At 35.0% G+C, this 27,343-nt stretch overlaps 2 protein-coding genes and 1 pseudogene across 4 annotated transcripts; all 3 read right to left on the reverse strand.

Moving 5' to 3' along the window:
• Positions 1 to 239: 239 nt before the first annotated feature.
• LOC143563224 (uncharacterized) lies at positions 240 to 3,430 on the reverse strand. 2 transcript variants are annotated; one of them, XM_077050817.1, is made up of 5 exons: positions 3,013 to 3,430; positions 2,363 to 2,474; positions 2,177 to 2,250; positions 729 to 1,136; positions 240 to 614 (listed from the first exon to the last, which is right to left on the reverse strand). In XM_077050817.1, exons 1-5 carry the CDS (start codon positions 3,226 to 3,228, stop codon positions 528 to 530), a joined length of 897 nt encoding a protein of 298 aa, XP_076906932.1. In that variant the 5' UTR covers positions 3,229 to 3,430; the 3' UTR covers positions 240 to 527. The 2 variants fall into 2 exon arrangements, with proteins under 2 accessions (XP_076906932.1, XP_076906931.1); XM_077050816.1 differs by having other exon boundaries at positions 729 to 1,139.
• A 2,851-nt stretch (positions 3,431 to 6,281) lies between these two features.
• On the reverse strand, positions 6,282 to 10,014 carry LOC143563225 (AP-2 complex subunit sigma). Its single transcript, XM_077050819.1, has 6 exons — positions 9,865 to 10,014; positions 9,667 to 9,765; positions 9,538 to 9,588; positions 7,990 to 8,163; positions 7,327 to 7,386; positions 6,282 to 6,499 (listed from the first exon to the last, which is right to left on the reverse strand). Exons 1-6 carry the CDS (start codon positions 9,865 to 9,867, stop codon positions 6,458 to 6,460), a joined length of 429 nt encoding a protein of 142 aa, XP_076906934.1. The 5' UTR covers positions 9,868 to 10,014; the 3' UTR covers positions 6,282 to 6,457.
• Positions 10,015 to 22,784: 12,770 nt separating this feature from the next.
• On the reverse strand, positions 22,785 to 25,472 carry LOC143563251 (hypothetical protein At1g04090-like; annotated as a pseudogene). Its single transcript, XR_013140631.1, has 3 exons — positions 25,195 to 25,472; positions 23,610 to 24,751; positions 22,785 to 23,273 (listed from the first exon to the last, which is right to left on the reverse strand). The product of XR_013140631.1 is annotated as a hypothetical protein At1g04090-like (transcript).
• Positions 25,473 to 27,343: the final 1,871 nt, after the last annotated feature.

A 27,343-nucleotide genomic window follows, 5' to 3' on the forward strand; every position in this document is an offset into this window, starting at 1 on the left:
TAGAATTAGAGAGTGTTTGAGTTGTCGTTAAAAAAATGTTGAAAACAAAAGGCCAATATTTCTAACTGTGTGCGATGGAAGGGTCGTTAAATGACACATGACATGCTCAAGATGAGACTCGTTACCTTAGACAGGGGGGATACAATTGTTACAACATCCGGTTAATATCGCTTTCCCTCCTGATAAGTACATAAAATAATACCAGCGCCTAAAAAAGAGTATACAAAATAATACCAACGCGAAAAACATGTATATATAGAAAAAATGTATCACAACTGTTACATTATCTTCAAACAGTAAGATAACAACATACAGAAAAACATACCAAACTAAATCTTTGCATACATACAATACTAACCTCAAACCAAACAGGACAGACATTAAGCAACTTGTAAGGTTACCTTTTGACCGAGCCAAGAGTTTGTATTTGAAAACAAACTCTGCAAAACACCAACAAAAATTCACATCTAAAAGTTAACAAGTTAAGAAACTACAAATTAACATCCTAATATAGTCTGAATGAGATTTCAGGTTTTTAACTTTGGAAGTTTAAATTTGGATGTAAAAAGTCTCGGTTGGCTTTCAGTGGCTTTTCTCTTGGAACTTCTTACTTCCTGCAAAGAATGAAATTGCAGTTAGAGCATACTTATCCTTTTCAATTTCATTCTATTCTAAGGGTGTAAACAAGCCAACTCGTTTACACCCCTAATTAGATCATATTTAGTTACCTTCTCGACAATCGCCACGTCACTCGCTTGATTCCTTTTTGATGATGTCACCATACAACGACGTAACACTGGAGTAATAGAACCGTTATTGTCACCTCTCAACGCCTCCAACTCTTTATTGAGTCTATAAATTTCTTCACTTTTCTTTCTCGAATCATATTCAAGAACTGCTATTTGATCTTGTAAGCCTGAAATCGTTCTGTTTTTTTCTATATTCAACGACTGTGATTGCTCCAAGTCAGCAATCAGTCTCTGTATTTTTTCGTTAGCAGATTCAACTTCAAATCGTGTCTTGTTAATGAGTTCTTGAAGCTTGTTGTCGGCTTTCTTGAACTGATTCCACGCAAAATCCCTCTCGGCTTTTAATGCTGACTCTTTAACGTCCTTGGCGTTGCTTCGGGTTATACGCTGCTAATATAAATGAAAATTAATAAGCATCTTAACATATTTAGAGGTGGCGATTTCAGCCCGTTTGCAAATGGGTTGATTCGGATTGTGTTCATATGGGTCAGTGAGTATAATAAAGTAAAAATTAGCTAAAAAGAAATGGGTCAAGATTCACCCAAAGTTGGGCTGCAAACGAGCCGAGACAAGTTGAGCTGTGGCTCGGCTTGTAAAAAGCACGAGCCAGCTAGTTTTCTTAAAATAAAATAACTTTATGTTTTTACCCATACTGATTTATATAAAAGAAAAAAAAACTAATCTTTCCAACATACACATAATGCATAAATAAATAAACTACAGAATTTATAACTTATATACATATATTATAATTTGAGTTGTATTGAGTTATATTTTTGGGTTATAACTTACATAAATTAAAATCTGGGCTTCAAATTAAATGAGACAACGAACCAGCTAAACAAGCCTAAGTGCCTAACAAGCGAGTGAGCGAGCCAACAAGCCAAACTTACCGTGGCTCGGGGCCTCGGGCTCTGCTTGTTTACAAACCAAGCCAGCTCGATTAGTTTACAAAACAAGCCCATTTCAAGCGACCCGCGAGCTATTAGAACATTCTTAGCCAAAAGTGTATTCTTAATATATAAAACCTCTCAAGATTAATTAACTCAAAAAATAAAATCAGGGAAATAATATGATATTTATAATCACGTTTTCTCACTAATTATTTAATTCATTTTTTCAAGAACAGGTGTATAAGATCAACCCGACCCATTAAACGAACCAAAAATTTAACAATTTTGAGCCGATGCCAAACCTTTCTATCAATGACATGGCATTAGAATGTATGAAAAATCTAAATCGTTTTGTTTTAAATTTTAGAATATCTTGAAATAATATAATCTTTGTAATCATATTTGCCAACATTAAATGGAACAATTCAATCTTCACAAAAAAAGATGTTCACAGTCAACCTGGCCCAACCCGGTTGACATGTACCAAAAATCACCCATTTGACCCACTATGATGTGGCATTAAAATAAACTTACTTTCGGCTCAGCCAAAAACTGAGAGACCTCATCAAAGAGAAGCTGCAGATCAGCTCGCTCATCATCTGCTTCTTCTGCAATATATTCAAAGTTAAACTACTTCAGATTACAGAAAGGGTGATCAACAAGAATACCATTCATTTTATGTAATTCATAGAATTATTGGTACAACTGAACTGAACTGACCAAATTTAAGATTGTTCATAATTGCTTCTTTTTGCTTCATAGAGATGATTAAATTTGCCTTTGCATCCTCAACAACACGAGCCATGTCTTTAATTTTAAAGTCTCTTCTCATCTAAAACAACAACAATTCATATCAATAAAACCCTAAAAACCAATATAAACAAAATTATATCAATAAAACCTTAAAAAGTAAAAAACAAAATAAACAAAAATTTATATCAACAAATCCCTAAAAACTAATATAAACAAAAACTCATATCAATAAAAGCCTAAAAAGTAAAAACCAAAATAAACAAAAAATTATATCAATTAAACCCTATGCCGAAATCATATCAATAAAACCCTAAAAACAAAATTCACATCAATAAAACCTTAAAAAACCATAATTCATACCAATGAAACCCTAAAAAACAAAAATTCATGCCAAAAAAACCCTAAAAAGCCAAAATTCATATCAACAAACCTTAAAAAACCAAAATACATACCAATAAAACCCTAAAAACCCAAAATGCATGCCAATAAAACCCTAAAAAACCAAAATTCATATCAATAAACCACTAAAAAGCCAAAACTCATATCAACAAAACCCAAAATTAACACAAACGAATAAATAAAGATTGAATATAACAACAGAAATTTGTGATTGTCACCTGGGAAATATGATCTTGTAAATACTTAACATCAAAACCCCATCTATCCTGCTGCAATTGGAATCTTTTCTCAAGTGATTTACGTTCTTCAACGAGAGACTCAAGTTGCCTCTGTTGGTCTTCAATCATATCAACGAGTCCTTTAAAGATCTTCTTCCATGAATCTTCTCGATCTTTTGACGGATTGTCAGCCACAGACAGTTTACGTTTTCCCATTTTGTTAATGCACTCCAATTGTTCGATCAAATGCCTCAAAGAAAGAAGCCGGAATTTTAATGTTGTGCTCGGATTCAGAAATGAATTGAGTGGTTATGTAAGCAAGTTGTTGAATTTTAGGGTTTGGGATTGCAGATAAGAGCAGGAAATTAGATAATTGAAGATGATTGCAGAAAAAGTAGACAAAGAGAACAATTAGGGCTTTTTTATTGTGATGAAGATAATGGAAAATGAAAAATGATCCAACGGTCGAATCGGTTCGTATTTATACACTCTTTTTTAAAAAGATAAAACGTTGTCACCGAGGGAATAAGTTACCTTCACGTTGTAATCGAGATTCGAGAGTAAAGTTTCATTTTTGTTTGTATGGTTTAACAAATAATGTGAATTTAGTTAAAAAAAAAATTATTTTTGTATATGGGTTTCCCAATTCTTATCAATTACATTCAAATTACTAACTCCGTTAATAATCGTTAAGTCAGGGGTAGACATGTCTTTTATCTCTTTCTTTATTATAATACTTAATTAAGTGATATGCGGTTCTCGTCTTTATGGTTTGTCCAACTCTGCGGTTTTAGTCCAATAGTTTCAAGTTTGCAATTTTCGTCCTTGTAGTTTCATTTCATGCAATCAGACCCGAATTTGTTAACCTTGAAGTCTGATCGTTAACCCAACTGCGTGCCCCTCACGTGACGACCGGTTTTGTCGTTTTTCTCCCCAAATAAACCTCAGTCCTAATTCGCAAGCCCCCTCATGGGAATGACCGGTTTTGTCGTTTTTCTTCCCAAATAAACCTCAATCCTAATTCGCAAGCCCCCTCATGCGACGACCAGTTTTGTCGTTTTTATCCCCAAATAAACTTAGTCCTAATCACAAGCTCACTCACGTGAGGGGCTGGGGTGTATTGGGTGAAAAAGGGAAAAAAAAGGGAACAAAACTGCCTCTCACGTGAAGGGCACACTGATGAATTTAACGACCAGACTTAACGAGATTAGGGAATTCGGGTTTTAATTGAAAGTGAAATGAAACCATATGGAAGAAAATTGTAAATTTGAAATTACTTGACTAAAACCGCAGATTTGGACAAACCACGGGGATGCAAACCGCAGATCACTGAAATAAGTATTATAATAAATAAAGAGTAAAATGACATGTCTACCTCTGACTTAACGATTAAATTTAACGGGTTAGTGATTTGGATGTAATTGACAAGAACTAGGAAACGTGGATGGTCCATGAAGAAACGTGGATCTACTCACTGGTAGCAGATCTACTTTCCTCGGGTGTGATTATACTATTTCACCGATGGTTCTTCTGGATCCGTGTTCTTCCACCTACAAAATGAACAGCGCCGTTACTTACCCCTCAGAAAGGGACAGAGGGGTCCTCTTTGGGGTAACCCTCCGGCGTGAGAATCAGTATGTGTAGGAGAAGATGATAATGAGTGAGTAAGGGGATCTCAAGAGTATTGCTTAATAGCTGAATACTCTCTGATTGTGAGACTGTGTGTTTGTATGTAATTGACCGTGAGTGAATGTAATTCAATATAATTGAATGTGATATCACTGCCTGTAACTGTCAATGATTGAGTATGAATGTGTCATCAAAGTGGAGTTGATGCTGTATTTATAGTGCTAGGGTTTCCACTGGTTGGGCTCAACCTCGTTGGCCTCCTCCAATCGCACTGCGCCACGTGTCCTCTGGGACACCTGGCGCTTTCTCGTTGGTTGTAATCACGTGGTAGCACATGTGTCATGCTGAGTTGTCGACCTTTCATTTGGCAGCTGTCAACATCAGCATATTCTTACTCCTTAAAAAGATGCCTTCTGGAAGGTTGTCTGACGTGCACAATCAAGGTTGCCCTAATCCTGATTTGGATAAGGACGAGGTCGATTATGTGCATGTGTGATATGCGCCAATCCTGAGGATGCGCGAGGTTTTCTCTTTATTCTCACGCGCAGATATTTCATGCGCAGATGTGATATGCACGAGCATGTGATATGCGCCGCGCGCTGATGCGCCGCGCGCATATGTGATGCGCTAGCATATGTGTGCCTGGGCAGATGTGGTATGCACGAGCATGTGATATGCGCCGCGCGCATATGTGATGCGCGAGCATATGTGTGCCTGGGCAGATGTGGTATGCACGAGCATGTGATATGCGCCGCGCGCTGATGCGCCGCGCGCATATGTGATGCGCGAGCATATGTGTGCCTGGGCATATGATGCCTGAGCATGTTTTGTATGCGCCATGCGCATAGTTTTTGGCTTTGTGCCTTCATAATGTCTTTATCTTGTGGGTTGACCCGCCTTGCTCGGTGCTGAGGCGGGTACATACCTCTTCAGTCCATATGCAAAAAGATAAAAAAAAATTTTTTGACTAAATTCGTATTATTTGTCAAACCAACATGACGAAAATAACATTTTACTGTTGTATTTATTTGTTTTGAATCTTTGATCAATGTTTTCATAACCGCACCGGATAGTGAACCAACTGGTTCACTGTTGAGCCGGTCGAATTAGGAGGAGTGATCAACAACCATATACACTTAATTAATGAAATACCTCTATCATGTTATCCAAATTGTTGTTTGTTGTATGTTAATTTGGTTTTTTACTTCTATAAATACTACATGATATCTCATTTGCAAATAGATTGCTAGGACTGTCACATCTTTTTCTCATATTGTTTAGCTATTAGTGAATGCAACTTTAGTCTTTTGAACACCTCTAATAGTTGGTGCCTTTTCTTTGCTTTCAAATCGTTTGAACACCTCTGCATCTTGTGCATTCGATAGATATGCCAAGTTTGTTATGCCACAAACACATATTAAAGATCGGTTTTTTTTAGTTTCTTTGTTTTGACTTTTGATTTGTTTCTAAAACAGTTTCGGTCCAAGAATGTAAAAGGGTCGTTTCAGCCCAACTTAACAGAAGCTTTTAACAAAAGTTAACGAGTTAAAACACAAAACTTTATAAAATGAAAAATATGTAGTCCAAACATGCAATTATGTAAATACGATTCCAAACAATATAAGAGTACTACAACCATCTCCATTAAAACTTAACCTTTAGAAAGCAGTAAAACTTGTGTTTAATATCATCACTAACAAATGGGAAACCCGAGAAACCCGAACACGATCAAAACACAAATTACATGTTCAATCTTTAACACAAATAAGTGACCAAAGAGCTTATGAACACATCACAACAGAAAAAGAGTCACATCTCACTCTTGCTTTTCTAACTCCCCCATTCTTTCTATGATTGCCTGTACACAAAAATATAATAACTTCAACATTTTACCAAATTAACATGAGTAAAGCCTTATTTTCTAACTTACTGTGTCTTTTTAACATGTTTGATTTAGCTTTTCGATTAATGGTTCATAGTTTTTGAACTTCATGCTTTTTACATAACATGCGTAGCTTATGTACATAAAAAAACAAACATACTAGTTGTTTATATATGTTTAAAATTTATACCGTTTACCTACACATGTGTGCATACAGACATTGATTAAATGTGTTCATGTTGAAGGTGAAAAGTGCAATTTCGGATCAAGTTGACATAGGGGCAGATAAAAAAACTCAACTTGTGGATTATAAATTTTGTAGTTTATGCATTATGTGTGATGTATAAATATTTTTTTTAGTTTTGATATAGATCAATGTGTAAAATATAAATTTTTAAATATCAACAAGCTACTTGAGCTTTTGACAAACCAAGCTCAACATTCCAACTCGTTAAGATATTCGAGGCAAGCTCAAGCCAACCCTCGCTCGGCTCTTTTATAGCTCTAGGCGACTTTCAGTTCGGCCCATTTGAGATAAAACACAACTCAACCGACCCAATAAGCGAACCTTGAAGAGCGGATATAGATAAATGAACAAACGAGACTTGTGATCATGTCGTTATATAAATGAGAAAAAATTGTTGTCCATGTTTGTTCATTTATTAAAATAAATAAACATAAACAAATTTTTTTGCCGCATTAACCGAAGTTTCATGCACGCTATCAAAATGAGAGATTTCAATTGCTGCTAAAGAATCTTCAAAAAAATGCAAAATAAATAAAGTGTAGTTAAGACGACATACCCTTTTGCTTGTTTCTTGGAGTTCCCCAGCAAGAATGAACTCATCTAGTATCAAATACACCTTTAAACAAAAACACAGTCATATATTATACGTAGATTACAACAACAAAATAAGACTAAAAACTTTCAAACAAAAACAAGAATCATCATGCATAAAGTTCTCAATTACAAATTCACAAATTGTTCATAACTTAAGGTTAATTAAATTTATGGTTTTAGAACTTTTATTGGCTCGGATTTTCTGGTTAGATAATCAAGTGAAATTACTCAATAGCAAGCCAAAACAAAATTAATCAAGTGGTCAAAATATAATATATTACATAATCTTAAATTAAGAAATACGTTGTTTCACTTAAATAAAATAGGTACATAACATAACTACATAAAATATGTTCAGAAAGCATACAATTAAACAAAATTCAAAACTAATCTAACAAAAAAGTTAATTTAAAACTCTTAATCCTGGATTATTAATGAACTCGGAAACCTATGTAATTCCAAATTAAGTCCAACACATCATATGGAAAATGATAGGATAGAATATAAATAATCAATAATAAATATAAATATATATTCAACATGCAAGTGGTGATCTAATAATTAATATGCAAGTGGCATAAAAACTAAAGTACTCAACTATGTTAAAATCAAGAACTTGAAATACCTTATGGAAGTTAAAGACCAAATCTAGCTCACAAACATTGCTGAAGAAGTGATCCAGTATTTCAACAAATAAATGGATGCACTCCAAATATGCAAGCTCGTTATCAGTTATATCAACACAGAGTGAGAAGAACAGTCCAGCATATCGCCTGTAGATAACTTTGTGCGTACGGAACTGCAAGAGGAAGGATAATGAACAGATTAATATTAATAGCATCATACAAGTAAAATGAAAAACAAACGATTTAAATATGTGATAATGAATCAACCTTGATGCAAGATTTAAACATGGCACTAAAAGGCAAAATGACATCAACTCGACACTTCAGTTAATAAATGTGTGATGTGTTTATTATTAATAAAAGACTCATTAAATTATGTGCTACCCTTCACCAAGGGTAAAGAACTTGACAGCATAATCAGTGAACAACAGAAGTCCCTCGACTAAATGTATCAATAAAATTGTGCCATAAACTTGCTAGAATATAAAATTAATTTAAAGTAACTAACAATAAACTCGTGTCAACTATAGTTAGTTAAACAGTGAAGGTATTATTAATTCTTACAAGAAAAAAAAACAAATTATTAGGAGCAAATATATTTAGCTTAAACAGGTACCGACCGGAAGACTACATTTGTACACAACTTTCGCTTCGTACAGGACAATTGTTTGGACATTTATATCCTTAAATATATTAACAGAAAAAGTGATAGAAATGGTGTGAGAGTCACATGTTCAACCTTCAGATCCAAAGGGTTAATCATAGCAGAAGATAACTCATGAGTTACCACTGTTATTAATATTTAAGATTCCACTTATGTGTCTAGAGAATTGCTTTTGGAGAAAATTTTAAATGAAATCAAGAGTCCAAAATCAGAATGCAAAGATTCTCTAGCAGAAACCAATGGACTCTAGGTAATGATAAAAAATGAAAGCTAAAAACGAGAGGTGAAGCCGATAAAAGGTCTTATCCAAAAGCAACATTCAGAAACTTCAAGCTTGAACTTCTAATTTCAATAGTGTCAATAGATATGTATTGGAGCGTAAGGAGTTTATTCGTCTCGGTTCATGTTTCAAAGGAACAAAAGATGTCTACTGTGACAAATATCAATCTAAAGTTAAAGTGTTATAGACATCAATGATCATTACCAATTTATAGAAGGAGAAACCTATGTATCAAAAGAAAACCAACGGAAACTTGGATCAAGACGGTTTACTAAAATATATGTATAATACAATGGATAGCATTAACATCTGCCTATATTAACCACTTCTCATATGCAAAATTGACATGGATTAAGCTGCAACTTCAAAAACAATATTAATTTCAATATGAAGTTGTAACCTAACATGATCAACATTATTAATCTTAAAGTTATCGACCTTGATGCTCTCAGTTAGATTTTAGTGTAACTTAGTTTCATCAGTGATTATTATGAAAAATTAGTATTCTACTTAGACAATGGTATTCCAAAACCTAATTTCAAATTGAAGCTGTAACCTAACATGATAAACATTTACAAAATTGAAATAATATATTATATATACCTCAACGAAATTAGTGAACTTGGGATCTCTATTAACCACCAATCGATGAACCTAAAACACAATAAACATCCAATTAGAAGAAACCTAAATTAAATGAGGGTGAAAATACAAAAAGCAGGTAAAAGTTACCTCATATTCGACCTTGTGCTTTTCGGATTCTTCAAGAGGAATGTAATACTTGGCCAGCCGAGTCTTTCCTTGCCTGTTCTGAAGAAGTATGAACCGGATCTGATAATAATAATAATAATAATAATAATAATAATAATCATTTCAATCAGTTACAAATAGTAATCAATAATAATTGTGCGAAATCGAAGAAGTTAGTACCATTATTATTATTATTATCGCGTCAGGAGAATGAAACTATGGAGAGTTTGCAGTTGCTTCGTGCTCGTTGAATTGGTCTGAAATTGAAAACAGGTCGTCGGTGTTCGGTCAAGATTTATGCACACACATAGTATACGTTGAAATATCAAGGCCTAAGCCGAGGCGTAAATGAGTCAAGCGACTTATGAGCAATTTGAGCTCATTATTAAAAATTTTGAATTGAGTTGAGTTTTACTTGTCGAGTTTGAGCTAGCTCATTGGCCTAATCAATCTTATTAGTATACTTTTACTTAATTATTATATTATATTTAAAATTATGATAAAAATAACTAGATTATATAAAACGATAACTTTGTTATAGTAAAATAAATATAAATATAAAGTTATTGATAAATAATAAATAAGTACAACCTAATCTGAGCTTAAGCTTGTGAAACTACTCATGAGTCGAAACTTGAGTTTTTGAAATAAAGCTCGAAACGAGTCAAGTACGAGCTTTTTGTAAGTTAAACGGGCCGAACACAAGCCTAGTCGAGCTAAGGATCAGCTCGTCTAATTTACGCCTCTACTTTAACCCTTTATTTTGAGGATTGTTTATAAATCAATACTAGGAAGCCTAATTTTTTTAGGAAAAGATAAAGTGTTAGATTTAAAAATTTTCAAAGACTCATAAGTAGTTTGTAGTTACTTCAAATTTATAAAAACGACTATGGGTGCGAACTGCGAAAACTAACATTTAAAGGGAAGTAGTAGAACAAGTGTGTATACCAAACAAGATTAACTCCAAAACACTAGTTCTTTGAACTTAAAATATCAATAACATGCCAAAAGAAAACAAGAAATTCAAGGCTACTAATAAGATTAAATGCCTGAAATTTTCTATTCTTCTCTCTTAAAGAAAACACAACTCTTCTTATTTTTTTTCTTTCTAATCAACCGCCATTGTGTTAGAAAATAAGAATAAGTGTTCAAACTAATTTAATAACCCAAACTCATGTTTTTTGGGCTTAATTGACCAAAGTTATAAGCTTAAGTGAGAGAGACAACACCAAGTCAAGAAGATCCAAGCAGTAAATCATGATTGGTCCATGGTGAAACAATACTCATGTGAAAATTACTGTGTTTAAGAACACGTCTATCTATTGAGATGAGGCTTCGTGCCTTTGATCAATTCCTTGCATGCCTTCATCCGTGAGTTGAACTACTAGAATAGGGGTTTCACGTCTAACATCACATGCCCCCTAGCATGAGCCCACTATGTAGGTGCACACAATATTCCGTGTACAATGTGACAACACGTTCTAGGTTAGAAGTTGATGCTCGATCATGTTTTCAAAGGGAGTCATAGCGGCCTCGCTCATTTACACATTATAGAAAAGCCATGGCATGTCCAAGCTTGGTCTATCGCCTTAAGGTTGACACGTATAATGCCAAAGGTTCAGGTAAAGCAAAGCATTCACACTCATATGTTTGACCATATTGTGGATGATAAATAGTTGATAGCAAAGGCATTTCCCCATCTATTTGATTAACTTAATCAAAAGCCATCTTGTAAAATATGATACACAATCACTCAAAGGCGCACCTTAATAATATGAGTCTCAAACAGGGGTGTCATCTATGACGTATTCTTTTTTAGTAGTATTTTTTTGAGCTAAAATCCCCATGCTTCTCATCTCGAAGATTAGAACCAATGCATAAAAAAATGATCTTGCCAAAGGACTATACTCAAACCCATTTGTTGGAGAAATAATTAGGGTCGAGCAACTACCACAAATTTGCTCGTTAAACTAAATGTTTTTTATAATCGCATTCCTTTTTCCACGCTTTTATTATGCTGAACTCGTAGTCAAACTTTTTTCTAACGGTCAAACTTTATTATTAATTAGTGAGACGTTAGACATGAACAAAAATTAATTATATAAGATAAGGCGGATTTTTTATTTACTCGGACCAAATAATCATAACTTTACCATCTCTATTACTAATAGCAAGACACACACTTAGACCGAATAGGGAGACGATCGGAGCGCATTCATCGACCCAATGTATTGACTTATAACAGGGACTATAGGATCCCAATAGGTAGAAAATTTTCTTTAAGGAGACCAAAATCAATGTATATCCAAATATGAAAAACTGGAAATGAATCATCAAAATTGTAACATCCCAATTTTTCGTTCGGATAGTAATAATAATAATAAAATATGATATGATAAGTAGGCTTTTAGATGGACTTAATTATGGACCAAAAGGGAAAGATGGGCCTTAGGTCCATGGGCTTAAGGGAGTATAAATACCCCTTAAACCCTAATCCTTTCCATTTTTATCCTAATCTACACAATAGCCTATACCTTAGAAAACACACACAACACCATCTTATAACCCGAACCAAGATCCGAAGGCGAAAACCCGAGCTTGTTGGTGCTGGAACGTCGTGACGGACCAAAACAACATCAAGGCTTAACCGTGTTCGTAGTTCGACTCGTTCTAGGTACGTTTATAGTTAGAAATCGTTCGTATAGGTTCGGTTTGATTTGGGAAATCATAGATCTGTGTTAGTTTGTTATAAACGAACCCAAAACAACAAATATTACTGGAATTGATTAGCATTTGATAGGTTAATTGTTAACCTAAAAGAACCCGTAACCTATATGCCTAAATCGCACCCCTTAAACATCGATGTTAGGCCGATTTGATGGTTGGGGTTTGTAGGCGCTGGTCAGACGATTCCGTTGATACCAAAATCGTGATATTTTGTTAAGAAACGAAGGTTTAATTGCAGATCTAAGATCTGTTGACTATTTGCTGTTCTTGACGATTTTGACTTTGACCCTTGAGTCAAAGTCTGGATAAGAACTATGGGTGATTCGTTATGGGTGATTCTTTAGCTAGTTCGTTATGGGAGCTTAGCGAATCAGAGGGTGATTCGTTAGCTAGTTCGTTATGGGAGCTTAGCGAATCAGAGGATGATTCTTTACCCAATTTGTTAAGGGAAAAGTAACGAACTAGGAGTTTAATATAAAGACAGAATGGTCCCTGGACTTAGAAAAGAATTATATAATTACATAACAGCCCTTGGAGTTGGCAATTTATGAAAGATACCTTTAAAGGTTAATGAGTAAGGATTAACTAACCAGGTAATGATTTAATGAAGTAAAACAGCTTAGACGTGTAAGACTAATTAAGTAGCAATGAGATGACTAGAGCGGTACTTAATACTGTAATTATTAAACAGTTAGACGCGCACAGCTCAAGAAGGAGTAACCGTTAGCAGAAGAAGTAACCGAGTTCAGGTGAGTTTCTAGCCCCATTCCTTGTTATGTTTTCGGGGCTGTGTGCATACTCGATGTGTTGTTAATACATTTATCATAAGTGATAAGTGTATGCCATATGTGATATATGTGATAGATATAAATGATTGTTTGTCGGTACGCGAACGATCTTCGGGTATTGCGCGTACTGTCAGGTTAAAAATAAATGTACGAATATTATATATCGAAGATGTATGAACATTACAAATGAACACTTGTCGGGGCGTGAACGATCTTCGGATATTGCACGTATCGACAACGGGTATGGTTGTTAATGAATGATGTAAAGAACGACTAGAGTGTTTTTATGCTATAATGTAATTATTGTATATGTGAAGTATGTGTATACAGGTACACTAATGGTATGTGAGTCCTACGTTCGACATAGTAAGTTAGGATGGCGAATCTCTCTAACTTCTGTTGGACATAGACTTGGCATGTGATGGCGTAGTTAAGGACTGCGGGCCTTATACGTGATGTAGATGATAGATATAAACGTAGATAGGGATGGTGGGCCTTATACGTGTTATAGGAGATAGACGCCAACGTAGATAAGGACTACGGACCTTATACGTAATGTAGATAGGCGTCAGCACAGGAAAGGACTGTGGACCTATACGTGCTATATTTGTGTTGTGGTAGCATAGAGGAAGACTGCGGACTTCGTACGTGCTATGGTTATAGGTGATAGACGCCAACGTAGATAAGGACTGCGGACCTTATACGTATCGTAGATAGGCGTCAGCACAGGAAAGGACTGTGGACCTTATACGTGCTATATTTGTGTTAGCATAGGGGAGGACTGCGGACTTCGTACGTGCTATGGTTTAGGTTGCAACATAGGGAAGGACTGAGGACCTTGTACGTGTTGTCAATATAGGATGGTACAGGGAAGGACTGCGGACCTTGCACGTACCATAACTGGTGAACATAGATAAGGACTGCGGACCTTTTACGTGTTCACGATCTTGAGTACAGGTATAGACGGCGGACTATGAACGTACTCTCGGTAGACTGTGGTTAGTGATTGTAGATATGTATGTATGTATGTATGTATGTATGTATGTATGTATGTATGGTAGTATGGTAACGGATTAAGTATGGATATGTATCTTCGGATATGTATGTATGTGTATGTATTGTATGGCGTCCGATTAACTAGAACTCACTCAGCGTAGCTGACTTTTAGTATGCACGCAGGTGAGTAGAATGAGACAGCTAGCTTGAGCGGACACATGGTGGGCGAATAGGAGACTGGCATCTGAAGACTCAATATGTTTTAATGTTAATTGACGTTTATTTTGAAAGACAAGAATGTTTAATTAAGGCAAGTTTTGGATTGCTGTAATGTTTTATGAAAGTTTTTATCCGCGAAAGTTTTAATTACTCTGATTTGTAAGAACTGTGTTTATGAGTAAATTTGACGCTAAAGTAGGGCTACCGGGTTCGGGGCCTTACAAAAATCGAAATTACAAAACCACGAATCTTTGTTATCTAATTGCCACCTCCGATAATTCATCTAATATATGATGTAACTGTTCTTGTTCAGCTCCTCCCCTTATCTGTCTCCTCCAAGACCATGTCCACCCGCTCTACCCCATTTGGAAGCAATCGAACAATTCGTGTCTAGTTCCAAACGGTATAATCTCTACAACCTATTACAAAGTGGGTTGCATAAGGTTGTGAATGCGGATTGTGTCAAAGTTCCATATAAATTTGTCTGATATAAACATTTAACATTTAAAGATTTTTTTTACAAAAAAATTTAAAAAATATATGTATAAAATATACATATCATATAATATTAAAAGTTAGTTACTATTAGCTATAAAATATAGTGAATATACTTTTTTCTTATATATTATACGAATAATGGCTTTAATAAGTTAATTACTTATCGAATTCATATCATTTGTAGAATGTTTCAAATTTGAGTTGAATAATAAAACATATGTGTCTCCAACTAGGAAAAGATCACAATATGGATGCTTAATCAACCTTTTGATATTAAAGCAAACGTAAGTGTTATGAGGTTAAAAGGCATCAATCTTAGCACGTACACACTCAACACTTACAATTCAATCTTGTGAGTCGAGACTATTGGTGAGACATAAGCCAATACAAAGTGATCACAACTACTACAAAATTATTTGACTTTCAAGTTCAGTCCTTGTACTCTAGTGAGTTAATCCACTAAAAATATATTAGTAAAAAACTAGTGATAATGGTGATGATTAGAAAAGGTGATTGTCACAAGCCATCGATGGTCCACCTACCAAAACCATTATATTGCGAAAAAAAGGTAGTATATTATAATATTTTATTAATGGAAAATTTCTAAAATATTATTTTATAAGAGAGATTTTCTAATTTTGTTCTTCTAGATAAAATTTTTATAATTGTATTTTATAAACACGTCTTGACGACATGTTTGGTCACAACATGTCTTTTACGACTTGTTTGACATTCAAACACGTCTTTCACGACATGTTTGCCATCCACATGTGTCTTTCACGACCTACTATTATTTGAAAATGCAATAAACAATTGGCTTATTCATATTTGATCGATATCACCTTATACATATATGTCTCATACTCAAAAAACACTTAGTATTATTTTTTTGTTCTTTTTAAGACGATTTTTTATTGTATTTCTTGTGACTCGAACCCCAAAACTTGTATAATCTAATCGCCTATATATACACAGTGGTGTACCTACTCTTTGAGTAGGGGGTCGGTCGTCCCCTGTGAGAAAAAAAATTTTAGTGGTATATATGTGTTAAAATCTCGACCGACCCCTGAGAAATTTTGATACCGACCCCTGTGGAATTTTAAAAACGACCAAAAGACCCTGTGAAGAACCGAGAACGACCCCCATCAAATTTCGAGACCAGCCATAATAAAAAATAAATTTACATTTATAATTATATAAACGTATATAAATAATTATATTTGAGTTTAATTGAAACGAATTTAATACACATTTAAACCCAAATGCCCAATTAATCTTATTATTAGGTTTTAAGTCCAAGCCCAAAACTCTCAACTCACTATACATTTAATTTATTAAAAAAATTACAATGACGCAAGTAATTTATTAGGTGAGTTCAACGGATTATAAGAGCTTTAATCTTCAAAGAAAATGTTTCGACTTTTTACATACGTTGGTTTGCTCACCGACTTCATTGTATTGGTTTATCGTTTATTAAGGCTAGCTCTCGTATTACCTGTCACAACCGCAAACGTTGAAAACACTTTTACGTGAAGTCTGTTTTGCGTAATCAAATGGGTGATGAGAATTTAAACGATAGCTGTATTTGTTTTATTGAAAAAGACATGCGCACTACATGATGTTTTTGTTAAGCTTCAAAAAATGAAAACCCGTAAAGAACAATTTTAGACATATGACATTTTATTTATGCATGTCTAATGAAGTTTCACGTATTTTTATTTGTTTGATTATCTTTTTTCTATATAACTTGAGTTGACTCAATTCTAGTCGATCGGAGGGGCCCAACTGGACCAAAAAAATTATATACCGATTACTTGACATGGCCGGCCGGGCGGGATCGGAAAAAAATTATGTAGCGATGGTCAACTAAATACCGACTAAAAAATTTTCCGACCTGTGTGAAAAAATTTCCTGAATCCGCCACTGTATATAAATATCATTGGTTTATTCTTTTGAAAACATAATCACCAAAAAGAAGGTAGCTTTTTGAAAACATAACCAATAGATGTCCTTCCGTAATCAAAGGCAAACCCTTCCAACCTTTATTATGTTATGGTCTTATGGAATCCGATACATGAACATCTGTATTGGATAATGTTTCCTATAATAGTTTAAAAAAAATAGGTAAAGATTGATAAAATGGAATTGTAAATAGGGATAAATCTGGGTATACAGGTAAGAGACCGAATATGAGATAAGCAGTTTTGTACATAAGAGATACCAGTGTCGGTATTATCATAACCAATATTTGTTTGCGTTTTTTTTTGGTTTTTGATTCGATATCATTTTGGCATATCACAACTTAAATTTCAAGGTTACATGAGATAGCTTTTGTGTAAACTCTATGGTTTTTTGTTTCGATACTATACTTTTGGATATTTTTCATTATGGATACTGAAATGTTAACTCAGAATTTATATTACGTAACTTTTATATAATTACGCATGTAATCACTATTTTATATCTAATGCATCTATGAGATTCCCACAGAATTTGATCTCATTGCAACGCACGAGAAAATCCAACTAGTAGTTTTTGTACATGTATTTTCCAAATAAACGTAATTGTTTCTTTTTGATAAATGACCTATTTAACAAAGGTGTTTATGCATTTAGTTAGTTAAATATTTTAATTAAAAAATTCCTACACATGTTGAACATGTTTGTAAAAAAGTTAAATACGACATAAACCTAATTAAAGTTGAGTGACTATTTATATGCGTAAAAAACACTTTGAATGATTTTATTAGATCGCATAGAAAACTTGGTCAATACTGAGTTGAATTTTCCCTAAATATATCAATTTGCACGATATAAGTTTTGATTTTTTTAATGGACTTCAAAAAATGTCATTTTTCATACCGATTTATTCTAACCAACAAGATCAAATAGATCACAATTTGTATTGAGTAAATTGAGTAAATGGTCTTCAAAAGTATGGGTAAAGTGTTGGATTTTCAAGTAAAGGAACTAACTCCGGAAATATGATGACTTATCGTGTATATAAAATATAAAATATGCTTACATAAATAGTTGTGCTTGGTGAAAATATGTTGCTATTATCAGGACTAAAAAGATATTTCGTTGTTCATTTACAAGTAACCATTGATAAATCGTATTAATATATAAATACATCACATATCAAAACGGATACTTCATTGTCCATTGGTGTTCTTGTTCTGACTTCTAGGATCAAATCTTGCTAATTGCTTCACTATTGGTGGAATTTTTAATGAGTATGATTGTTCTATTATGAGTTTTAGGAATTACTTTAAAAACAAATAGCAATTTAATTATTTACATATGAGAATATGATACGTCTCAATTCCTGTAATAATTTACATCCATAGAGATATATATCAAAGAAATAATAGAGGTGCTATATATGGAGCAGGTAAAAATGAGTCGAGTTGAATGTGAATTTATCTAAGTTTGAGTTTAGATAGTTTGAATTAAAGGAGCTATAACTTGGTTTGTGAGTAATTTTTCAAAATTAAGCATAATTTGAGTTTGACTTGTTTATTATTTATTAATTATAATCGTTATATAAATATATAATTATGTGTATATTATAACTTTTTTATATTTTATTTAGTTCTTTTATCATAATTAAATATAACATTTTTTTATATAACACAAAAAAAACACACACACACTATTAAACGAAAATAATATATTTATAAAATAATAGGCTTGTTTAAATTTCCGATTATAGTAATACTTGATACATGAAGCTCAAGCGTTATTATATATAAACTGCAATTCATCCTCTAGCTCATGTAAGCCCATGCTGATTAAAGTTATTAACAAAGCCATCTCGAATAGTTCAGACGTGTTTCAACGTGCTCATTACTTTCTTCACAGATACCAACATAGAAGAACACAAAATTAATCGTAATTCGCAAAGAAGTGGAGATTCTTAATTATATCTAAATATCTCAAAAATAATAATCATTTTATAAACCATGATAGTGATTGGTACATTGTATTTATAAGAATTATATTTTGTTGAGACAAAACTGAACACTCATAATTTAAATGCATTGTTGTTTAATCTCATATTTTATCTTGACTTTTGGTTTTTATTACATGTCTCGTATTCTTTTGGTTTCTTAGGCTGTATACAAGTGTATATGATGTCTCCTAAGTCCTAATAATGATCTGTCTATTGCACAATATGATGACAACTTTAATCTAGTTTTATTTAACTATAATATCGAGTAAATAAAACATTTATCCTGTTTTTCCATTTCAAGCCAAAGATTTCTTTATAAAACTAGCTTACTAAAATACCACATTAATTTATAAATAGAAAACATGCCCAAATATTTCAGAAATTAAAATTCCCAGACCATTTATTGTATTTGCCTTCCAATTTCTTTCCATGACAGCAAACAAAAACGAAGATTAGAGAAAGAAGTTGTTAAGTAAAAGCCAAGCTTCAGACTTGCCTAAGTTGTCACATAGACATGACTCAACTATTTATCCCGCGATGCTCTTTTGAGGCGGCGATTCTCACGTTCCATATATACCGACATGACCAACCGCAAGATCTTGGCTGTCCAACCACTGTCTCTGCCACCGTTGCCGCCATGATCAGCTTGCTAGTGGCTGGAGAAGTCAATCGTTATGCAGAATGAAATGGTGGAATGAAGAAATGATAATTTGGTGGGTTGTATATAATGAGTTGGGTGTGGTGGATTCTTGTTAATTCATATTTGGTACAAGAGCGGATTCAACTAAGGAAAGGTTGTTAAGTATATAATAATACAATAAGACACATATATGTAGGTCCCATTTGTAAAGAGACATGTATTTGTAGGGTCCATCTTGTCAACATGGATTAGGTTAATCATTTTATACCCTAAAAAATTACTAAGATTGGTTGTTGGTTAGATTAGTTAAAACGTCATGTCATTGTCACGTTAGTAGTGGGACTTTAGCTAATCCACACATTAAATTGCGTATTGTCGTTTAACTAGACATTAAGCGAAACAAAAAAATATTTTCCTCCTTTTAGCGCTCGTTATTGTGTTATTCAGGCTCCTTTAACATCGGACCCTTAACGAGCCGCACATGGTGTAGCTGGATTAAAGGACCGACCACATTGGCTTTGTCGCCAACTTTGCAGCCTGATCATGTTATAGAACAATTAAGTGTGGTTATCAATATTGTTATAAATATTATTATGTCTAAAACATAATTCATTTTGTAATGCATACAACTTTGGGATATGTTGAGATTTTATATTTCATTATTCTTGTTTTAATGCTCTCAAACAAAATTCATATCGTTATCCATACAGTTTTGGTAATGTTGAGATTTAAACATTAAATGTTGTCTTTTTTTCGAACTATAAGCTTTTATAAACAACTAAAACACCGAATAACATCCGCGAACATCCACAAGCTGCCTCCATAACCTGGAGAAATTCCATATTTCAATACACACAATTTTGAGTTATGTTGAGATTTATAATTCGTTGTCTTGATTCTTTCAAAAATTAATTATACTTAATTCATAGTTATGTTAGAAATTTATTATCAAATATTATTTCTCTCTCTCTCTCTATATATATATATGTGTAAAGTAAACGATAGCAATAATGAAGAAATGATAGACCCCGGCCATACAAATCTTTGCGGATTTTCTTTACACCTCAAAACCTCACTTGTAATTCAATGGCAGCGGTTTGTAGTTGGCAAACGTGCTCTTTATTCTATAGTTCTTAGGCCACCCGGGGCACCACGTGAGGAAGGCCCATCACGCGTGATGGCTTCACCCCACACCGCCGCCGGTGGTTTATCACGCAAGTGATGGGTGAGTTGAGTGATGGTCATCGCGCAAGTGATGGTTGTTTTCCAAGAAAAATGACCGTTGGGGGAAGGAGCCACATCACCATCACACACCATCACACCACACCACCACCTCTAGTAAAACTCCATCACATGTGATGGAGTTGAGGTTAGTGATGTGGCACCATTTGATTAGGTGAGGTGTGTGATGAGAAATTTCATCACATCCACCACCCCTCCTCCCCCCTCCCCCCTAGGAAAGCCAATATGATTCACATGAATTATCATATGTTATTTAGAGATCCGTAATGCTTAAAAGTGTTGATCACCTAATGGACAAAGACGTGTTCGTATCTTAGAATTTATGTTTCTTTGTTTTAAATTTTATTGATATAAGAATATCAAGATGTTAATGGCTTCAAAAGAATGAATGGTCTTAGACCATGTGTAGTCATAAAGTTCCATATCCAGGGGTTATGCGTCACGTGGCGCCCAGTCAGAGTTATGATTTTGTACAAAAACAGGCTGTAGTCATAACTCTTCACATCCAGGGGTTATGCGCCACGTGGCGCCCAGTCATTATTAATTTTTTTTTGTTTTTTTTATTTTTGTTACTTCACAATCAATATTTTTATAATATTTATAATGGATATTTGATATAAGTATAAGTATGGTATTGGTAAAATGATAGGTAAAATAGATATTTGATATAAATAATATTGAATTAATAATAGCTATGTACATCTCTATCTTCTTCTTCCTTCTTCCCTGTAACTCACCCACCCAACCACCATCACCATAACTCACCCACCACCACCGATCATAAGACCATGTGTAGTGGCAACGTTGCCACCAACGTTTTGACCGAAAACGCGGGGGGTACACCCCCCCCCTGCGTTATGGGATATGTTATTTTGGCTGCGTTGTATACAAAACGCAAGAAATGGCACACAAATCCAAAAAAATAGCTGTTGGGGCCATTTGGAGCCGTTGGGTTTTAAAAAAAAAATTATATTAATTATCCGTTGAAGATATATCCGGTGTGTGTATATATATATAGATATATATACCGGTTGGTGGAGGATCAGAGTTCGTTGAACAGATGAGGATGAGGATCTGGAAGCTCTTGAGGATGAGGATCAGAGTTCGGTGGTGGAGGTCCGGTTGGTGGAGGTCCGGTGGTGGGGATCTGATTGGAGGTCCGGTGGTGGAGATCTGACTGAGTGTTTGTGTTTGTGATTCATATTTGATATAGGTGGGTGGATATGGTTTGAGATAGAATAGTATTATTTATGTTTTTTTATTTTTAATTTGATGTATTTTTTTAATTTAGTTTAATGTATTTTTTATTTGGAAGTTTAATGTAATTTTTAATTTTATGTTAATTTATTTAAATGATTTAGTATTTAAAAAAACAAATAAAATTAATAATGACGGGGCGCCACGTGGCGCATAACCCCTAGTAGTGGAGAGTTATGACTACAGCCTGTTTTTGTACAAAACCATAACTCTGACTGGGCGCCACGTGACGCATAACCCCTGGTAGTGGAGCTTTATGACTACACATGGTCTAACATAAACCACCACCACCACAACTCACCCACCACCACCACCGATCATAAAAATAGCCGATCTGTAACTCCTTCTTCTCAGATCTGTACCTCCAATCCAGTCACCAAATCATCCGGCACCTTCAGCGGAGACAGCCAACTATATAGAAAACGGTCAGATTTGTTGATATGCGTGCCCATTCTTGCGTTTTGTAGAAAACGCCCGGGAAAAAGAAAATTACATAACGCAGAGGGGCAGTGTACCCCTGCGTTTTCCTCCATAACGTGGGTGACAAAGCTGCCAGTACGGGTGGTCTTAGCCAAGGGGAAGTGTCCATTTAGAAAGATTATTTAATCGAATGACAACTTTATAAAGTTCATGTCACAATGGACGTGATTTTCAAAGAAGGCATTTATTTTTCAAGAATAAATATAGTCATGTGTCTGTTTTTACTACTCTACTAACGATGTTAAGTAAAACATTTAACTATAATCTAAGAGACTAAGAATATAACTTCAGTTTTTATAGTTTTTCTCTTTCTATTGTACAACAATATATGATTCACCACTCAACTATTGTTACAACTTATACAAACACAAACAAAAACCATACAATCTCACTCTCCATGCATCACAACCAGTACACACTACACACAAACGTAAAACCTTCAATGCATATATACCACACTTAACCTCTTTCATCTCCAAACCAATTATCCTTCTCCTTCGGCCCCGTGGGTCCCGCCTCGCCGTAAAGCTCCACTGGAAAAAAATCAATCATCGTCTCCACCGTCAACCGTATGAAAAGCGGAAGGCGTTTAATAATCTTTTCGATCTCCGCCCGCCCGTCATACAACACTGTGGGCCCCCACTCCCGCATATACTGCAACCAATCAGGCTCAGTCACCACACCACCAAGATACTCCGCTGCTATAATCCGATACCCTTTGCTTGCGTCAATAAACTTATCGCTTTTATCAACATCGTTCTTCACTCCGATCCCGAGCTTCGTTGACCCTTTTATTATTGAAAATATATTATTAGTGTTTATTATGAAGAAAGTTAACGTACAAACTACAAAAACATGTTAACCATGCGAATAAAGTAGTGTAAATATATATACAAGTAGTGTAATTATGTAATTACATCGTAGTGTAATTACACTATGTTGTGTATATAATTACACTACTTGATTCACACAGTTAGCACATTAATTTAATTTGTATTTGATCCAAACTCTCTTAGTATTATATATTATAATAACTGAAAGATATTATTTGATTATGTTTCTATGTAATTATCCTCGTTGTATCCTTATATGTAACACCTTGGAGGATTTTCATCATCCTATACCTTGTATATACATCCCTGCGTCAGGGAAACTCGCGTGCCCGCATTTTGACGAGTATACGATAGGTTTATTTCCCGCAATAAACTCCAAATTACTCGCGTCCACCCACTCGCCCCCGCTATGCTCAGAAAAATAAACACTCCATAGCTCGCCGTTAAAGTTGCTAATGCGGAGCGTGAAATGTTCCCAATCACCGACGTGCTCACCGAGCCGGTTCATCTCGATATTAATGTTTAAAAACTCTAGCGTGAAAGTAACTGGCCCGTTAAACGGGCAGAAAATCCACATTGCAATGTCAGTAAACGTACCACCTAAAGCCAGTTTAACGTTTCTTCATTCGTATCCTCGGGTAAATCCAACCAATATTTACCATCGTTTTTCCCGCCTTGTGGCAAGTTTGACCCTTGTGAGTCAACCTGTATGCCATTCGACTTTCCTCTTTTGAAAAGAAGAGTACCGTTATTGAAAAACCACGGTACCGACGACGGTAAATAAACCTCATCCGGATGGAAGTAAACCGTGGGCCCATAGTGACCGATTAACGCGTCTATTTGCTCCAAATTCGGCATCGATTCAAGTTCCGGGTCTCATCGCCGGATTTTCGATCGGTACTACAAAAAAAACGTCCCGACCGTAACCCCTTTACAAAACACCCCGGTTTTGCACACTTTCGTGCTCCAAACTCTAAAACTCTTTGTAATCTCAAGAATAACATCATCAACTTCACAGTTTTCGGTTAGATCATCTCGAACGCATCTAACTTCTTCAACATCTGGCTCAGCTTCATCAATGGTGACCACAAATCCCAAAGCCCGATAACCCTCCGGTGGGACCGGCTGCCACACATAAACGGTCACGGATTTCCAGATTAGGTTGTAACCGAGAGGCGTTTTTAACGGGGGAGATGTGGTTTCCGGGTTTGGGGCAGCTCGGGCAACAAGAACATAACCTCGAAGCGGTTGATTGGTAAACTGACTGTAGTAACCGAAGGTGAAGAACCCGTCAGGTATAGATACAGGTTTGTAAAACGTAACGCCACCGGTTTTTGACCATTTTGGGGTGTAAGTTGATACGGGTTCAAAATCGTTAACCATGGCAACCTCTAATTCTCCAAGGCTTATTATTCCTGTTGCAAAACCTTGACCTGTAAAGTCAACAAACATAGTCAAATGTTATAATTCTGTAACACAAAATTGGCATTGGTGTTTTGTTTCTTAAGCTTAAAAGTTTGATACTTTGGTTACAGTTGCAAATCTTGATGCATCAAATCAACTTATTATAACAACTATCAACAGAATTCTTAATATTTGTATAAAAAAATCAAGCTTGGTTGACCAAAGAAAGTCAAAACATAGGCAATAGTGGATTTAACAATCAAAGTCTAAGTCAAATCCGGTCAACAAAGACTGCAATTGAAATGATTCCAATTAAGTTAGACCATTGTAATCAACTGTTATATTCATCAATTTTGTGACAGTTATGAAGAAAGCTTAAACATTTATGATAACAGGTAGAAAAGAAATATAAATTACTAATAACACAATCTAGAGACATAACATAAATGAAATAAGAAAATTAAGTAAGTACCTTGGGGCCATTGAGGAATCGGTGAAGGAAGATTAAAGGGTTTTGGTTGTTGAGGCAACGGGTAGTAGTAGTTCAATTCGACTTCTTTATTATCGCCGCAACAAACCTCAAATCCAAACATGGTTCGTTGCTATTGTTAATATTAATCTTCAATTTGCCGATTGGATTGGATTGGATTGGATTTGAGGAAGAGAGAGAATTGGGAAACCCCCTTTTCTTTTCTCCCTTGATTGAGGTGAGCCAGAAGTCACACTTTATCTATCGGTTTGGAGGTTTAGTTAATAGAGGTGGTGTTTGTTTTTCCTCAGAAGCTCTTCCAGACAACTTCTGTCTGCGCCGCGCAGACCAAGCGCAGACGTTGTGGTCTGCAGTGTGTTTGTTTTTCCGAAGACATTTCATTAAAAAACCTCTGCCCGTCCTCTTCTCCCAGAAGTGTTGTTCATGCTACTTCTAACCTCTTCTCAACTTTTATTTCCCTTAGCTCTCTCAAACCTAAAACCTATACATCTTCTTCTTCAACCCTCAAATCCCGTCAGCCCCTTCCCACCTTTGATTCAGCCGCCACCACCTTGCTCCACCTCGCCGCCGCTCCTCCGCCACCTTCCTCCTGCACTTCCATCCATCCACCGCTGCTACGCCCTGTCTACACAACCCCGCCTCCCACGCTGTTCCTTGCCTCATATTATTCGGCGGCACCACTGCCTCATATTATTTGGCGGCGACACTGCTGTTGGCGGTGGACCTTCGTCTCCGGTCCCTGGAATCCGTAACCATCCATCCATCCTTCATTGATTGATTGTTTACTTGAGTTTGTATAATTGTCCCCAAATTGATTGATTAGGTTAAATGTTTCAATTTTAGGGTTAGATGGTGTCACAAACTCTGTTCATGTGTGTGATGTTCTCACCAGAAAATGGACCACAAATTTGTTTATATATTTGGTTTTTTTAAGCATTTTTAGTAGGTTTGATTTGTTTATGTTTAGGTTTTGTTGTTGATTAATATTAATTTAGGTTTTGGTTGTTGATTAATGTCAATTGTGGTTTTATTTGATTTGTTAAGAATTTTAATAGGTTTGATTACCATTAGTTTGTTTGGTTCGGTTTGTTTATGAATTATTTGTTTATATCATTCAGAAATAATTTTTAACAGTCTGCAGACGTTAAAAAACAAACAGTCTTTTTCTTGCATGTTGCAGAGGTTTGGTCCACCTCTTCTGCCACAGATCCCTGCAAATGTGGTTCGCAGACTGCAGACATTTTACCACTTAAAAAACAAACACCACCATAGTGTTATTACCAATAACTATCTATATAATTGCCTAATAAAATCTTAAAATCTCAGATGTTGCTCTTAAGTTGTTTCCTCCATTATCTAGAGTAACCATATTGCTTAATTTATAAAGAAAAATTGGATATTAATAATCACAACTATCAACTGTTGGCCAATAATAATCCCAACTAACAATATGACCGGTAATAATCCCAACTATCAGTTTTGTTACCAACAACAATCCCAGTTAAATAAAACAGTTAACTCCGTTAATTATTGATGACATGACGCGTGACGTGGCGTGTGACTGTTAAAAAAGGTGGTTATTGTTCAAACTGGGTTGAGCCTGAAACTTCTGGACGGGTTAAAAATATAAATATAAATTACCGGGTTAATTTTCTTTGAGAGGATTGAAAGATACAGAACGATTAGAAGAGTTGGCTGTAGAAACGAACTAGGTTATTTTCTTTGAGATGATATCAGAATATGATATGTATATTTAAGATTTAAAATAAAATGAAAAAGTACACCTCAACCGCCAAGTAATCACCACGTCACGCGCCATGTCATCAATAATTAATGAAGTTAATTGTTTTATTTAACTGGGATTGTTATTGGTAACAAAACTGATAGTTGAGATTATTACCGGTCACATTGTTAGTTGGGATTATTATTGACCAGTAGTTGATAACTGGGAGTATTAATATCCAATTTTCCATTTATAAATGGAGGCTTCTCATGCATTTGACCCGAATTCCCGGGTATGGGTCTCACAAAACCCGGATAGTCTTTAAATTGGTTATAACATCTCATTTATTTGTAAAACTATTTCATAATCAAACAATATTTTTCACGGGTCATGGGTCTCACCAAACCC

Source organism: Bidens hawaiensis, unplaced genomic scaffold, assembly GCF_021521415.1.
Source record: "Bidens hawaiensis isolate Kalapana, Puna unplaced genomic scaffold, B.hawaiensis_p1.1 tig00021345_1, whole genome shotgun sequence".
Classification (NCBI taxonomy): Eukaryota; Viridiplantae; Streptophyta; class Magnoliopsida; order Asterales; family Asteraceae; genus Bidens; species Bidens hawaiensis.

Coding starts and splice junctions, on each gene's coding strand:
- LOC143563225 (XM_077050819.1), bottom strand. Junction 7,387..7,989: donor TGGTCTTTAACTTCCATAAG/GTATTTCAAGTT, acceptor TTTTGTTTAAAG/GTGTATTTGATACTAGATGA. Junction 6,500..7,326: donor TCCAAGAAACAAGCAAAAGG/GTATGTCGTCTT, acceptor TTTTGTGTACAG/GCAATCATAGAAAGAATGGG.
- LOC143563224 (XM_077050816.1), bottom strand. CDS start 3,228: ATGGGAAAACGTAAACTGTCTGTGGCTGACAATCCGTCAAAAGATCGA. Junction 2,475..3,012: donor TACAAGATCATATTTCCCAG/GTGACAATCACA, acceptor TTGTTGTTTTAG/ATGAGAAGAGACTTTAAAAT. Junction 1,140..2,176: donor AGTTTTTGGCTGAGCCGAAA/GTAAGTTTATTT, acceptor CATTTATATTAG/CAGCGTATAACCCGAAGCAA.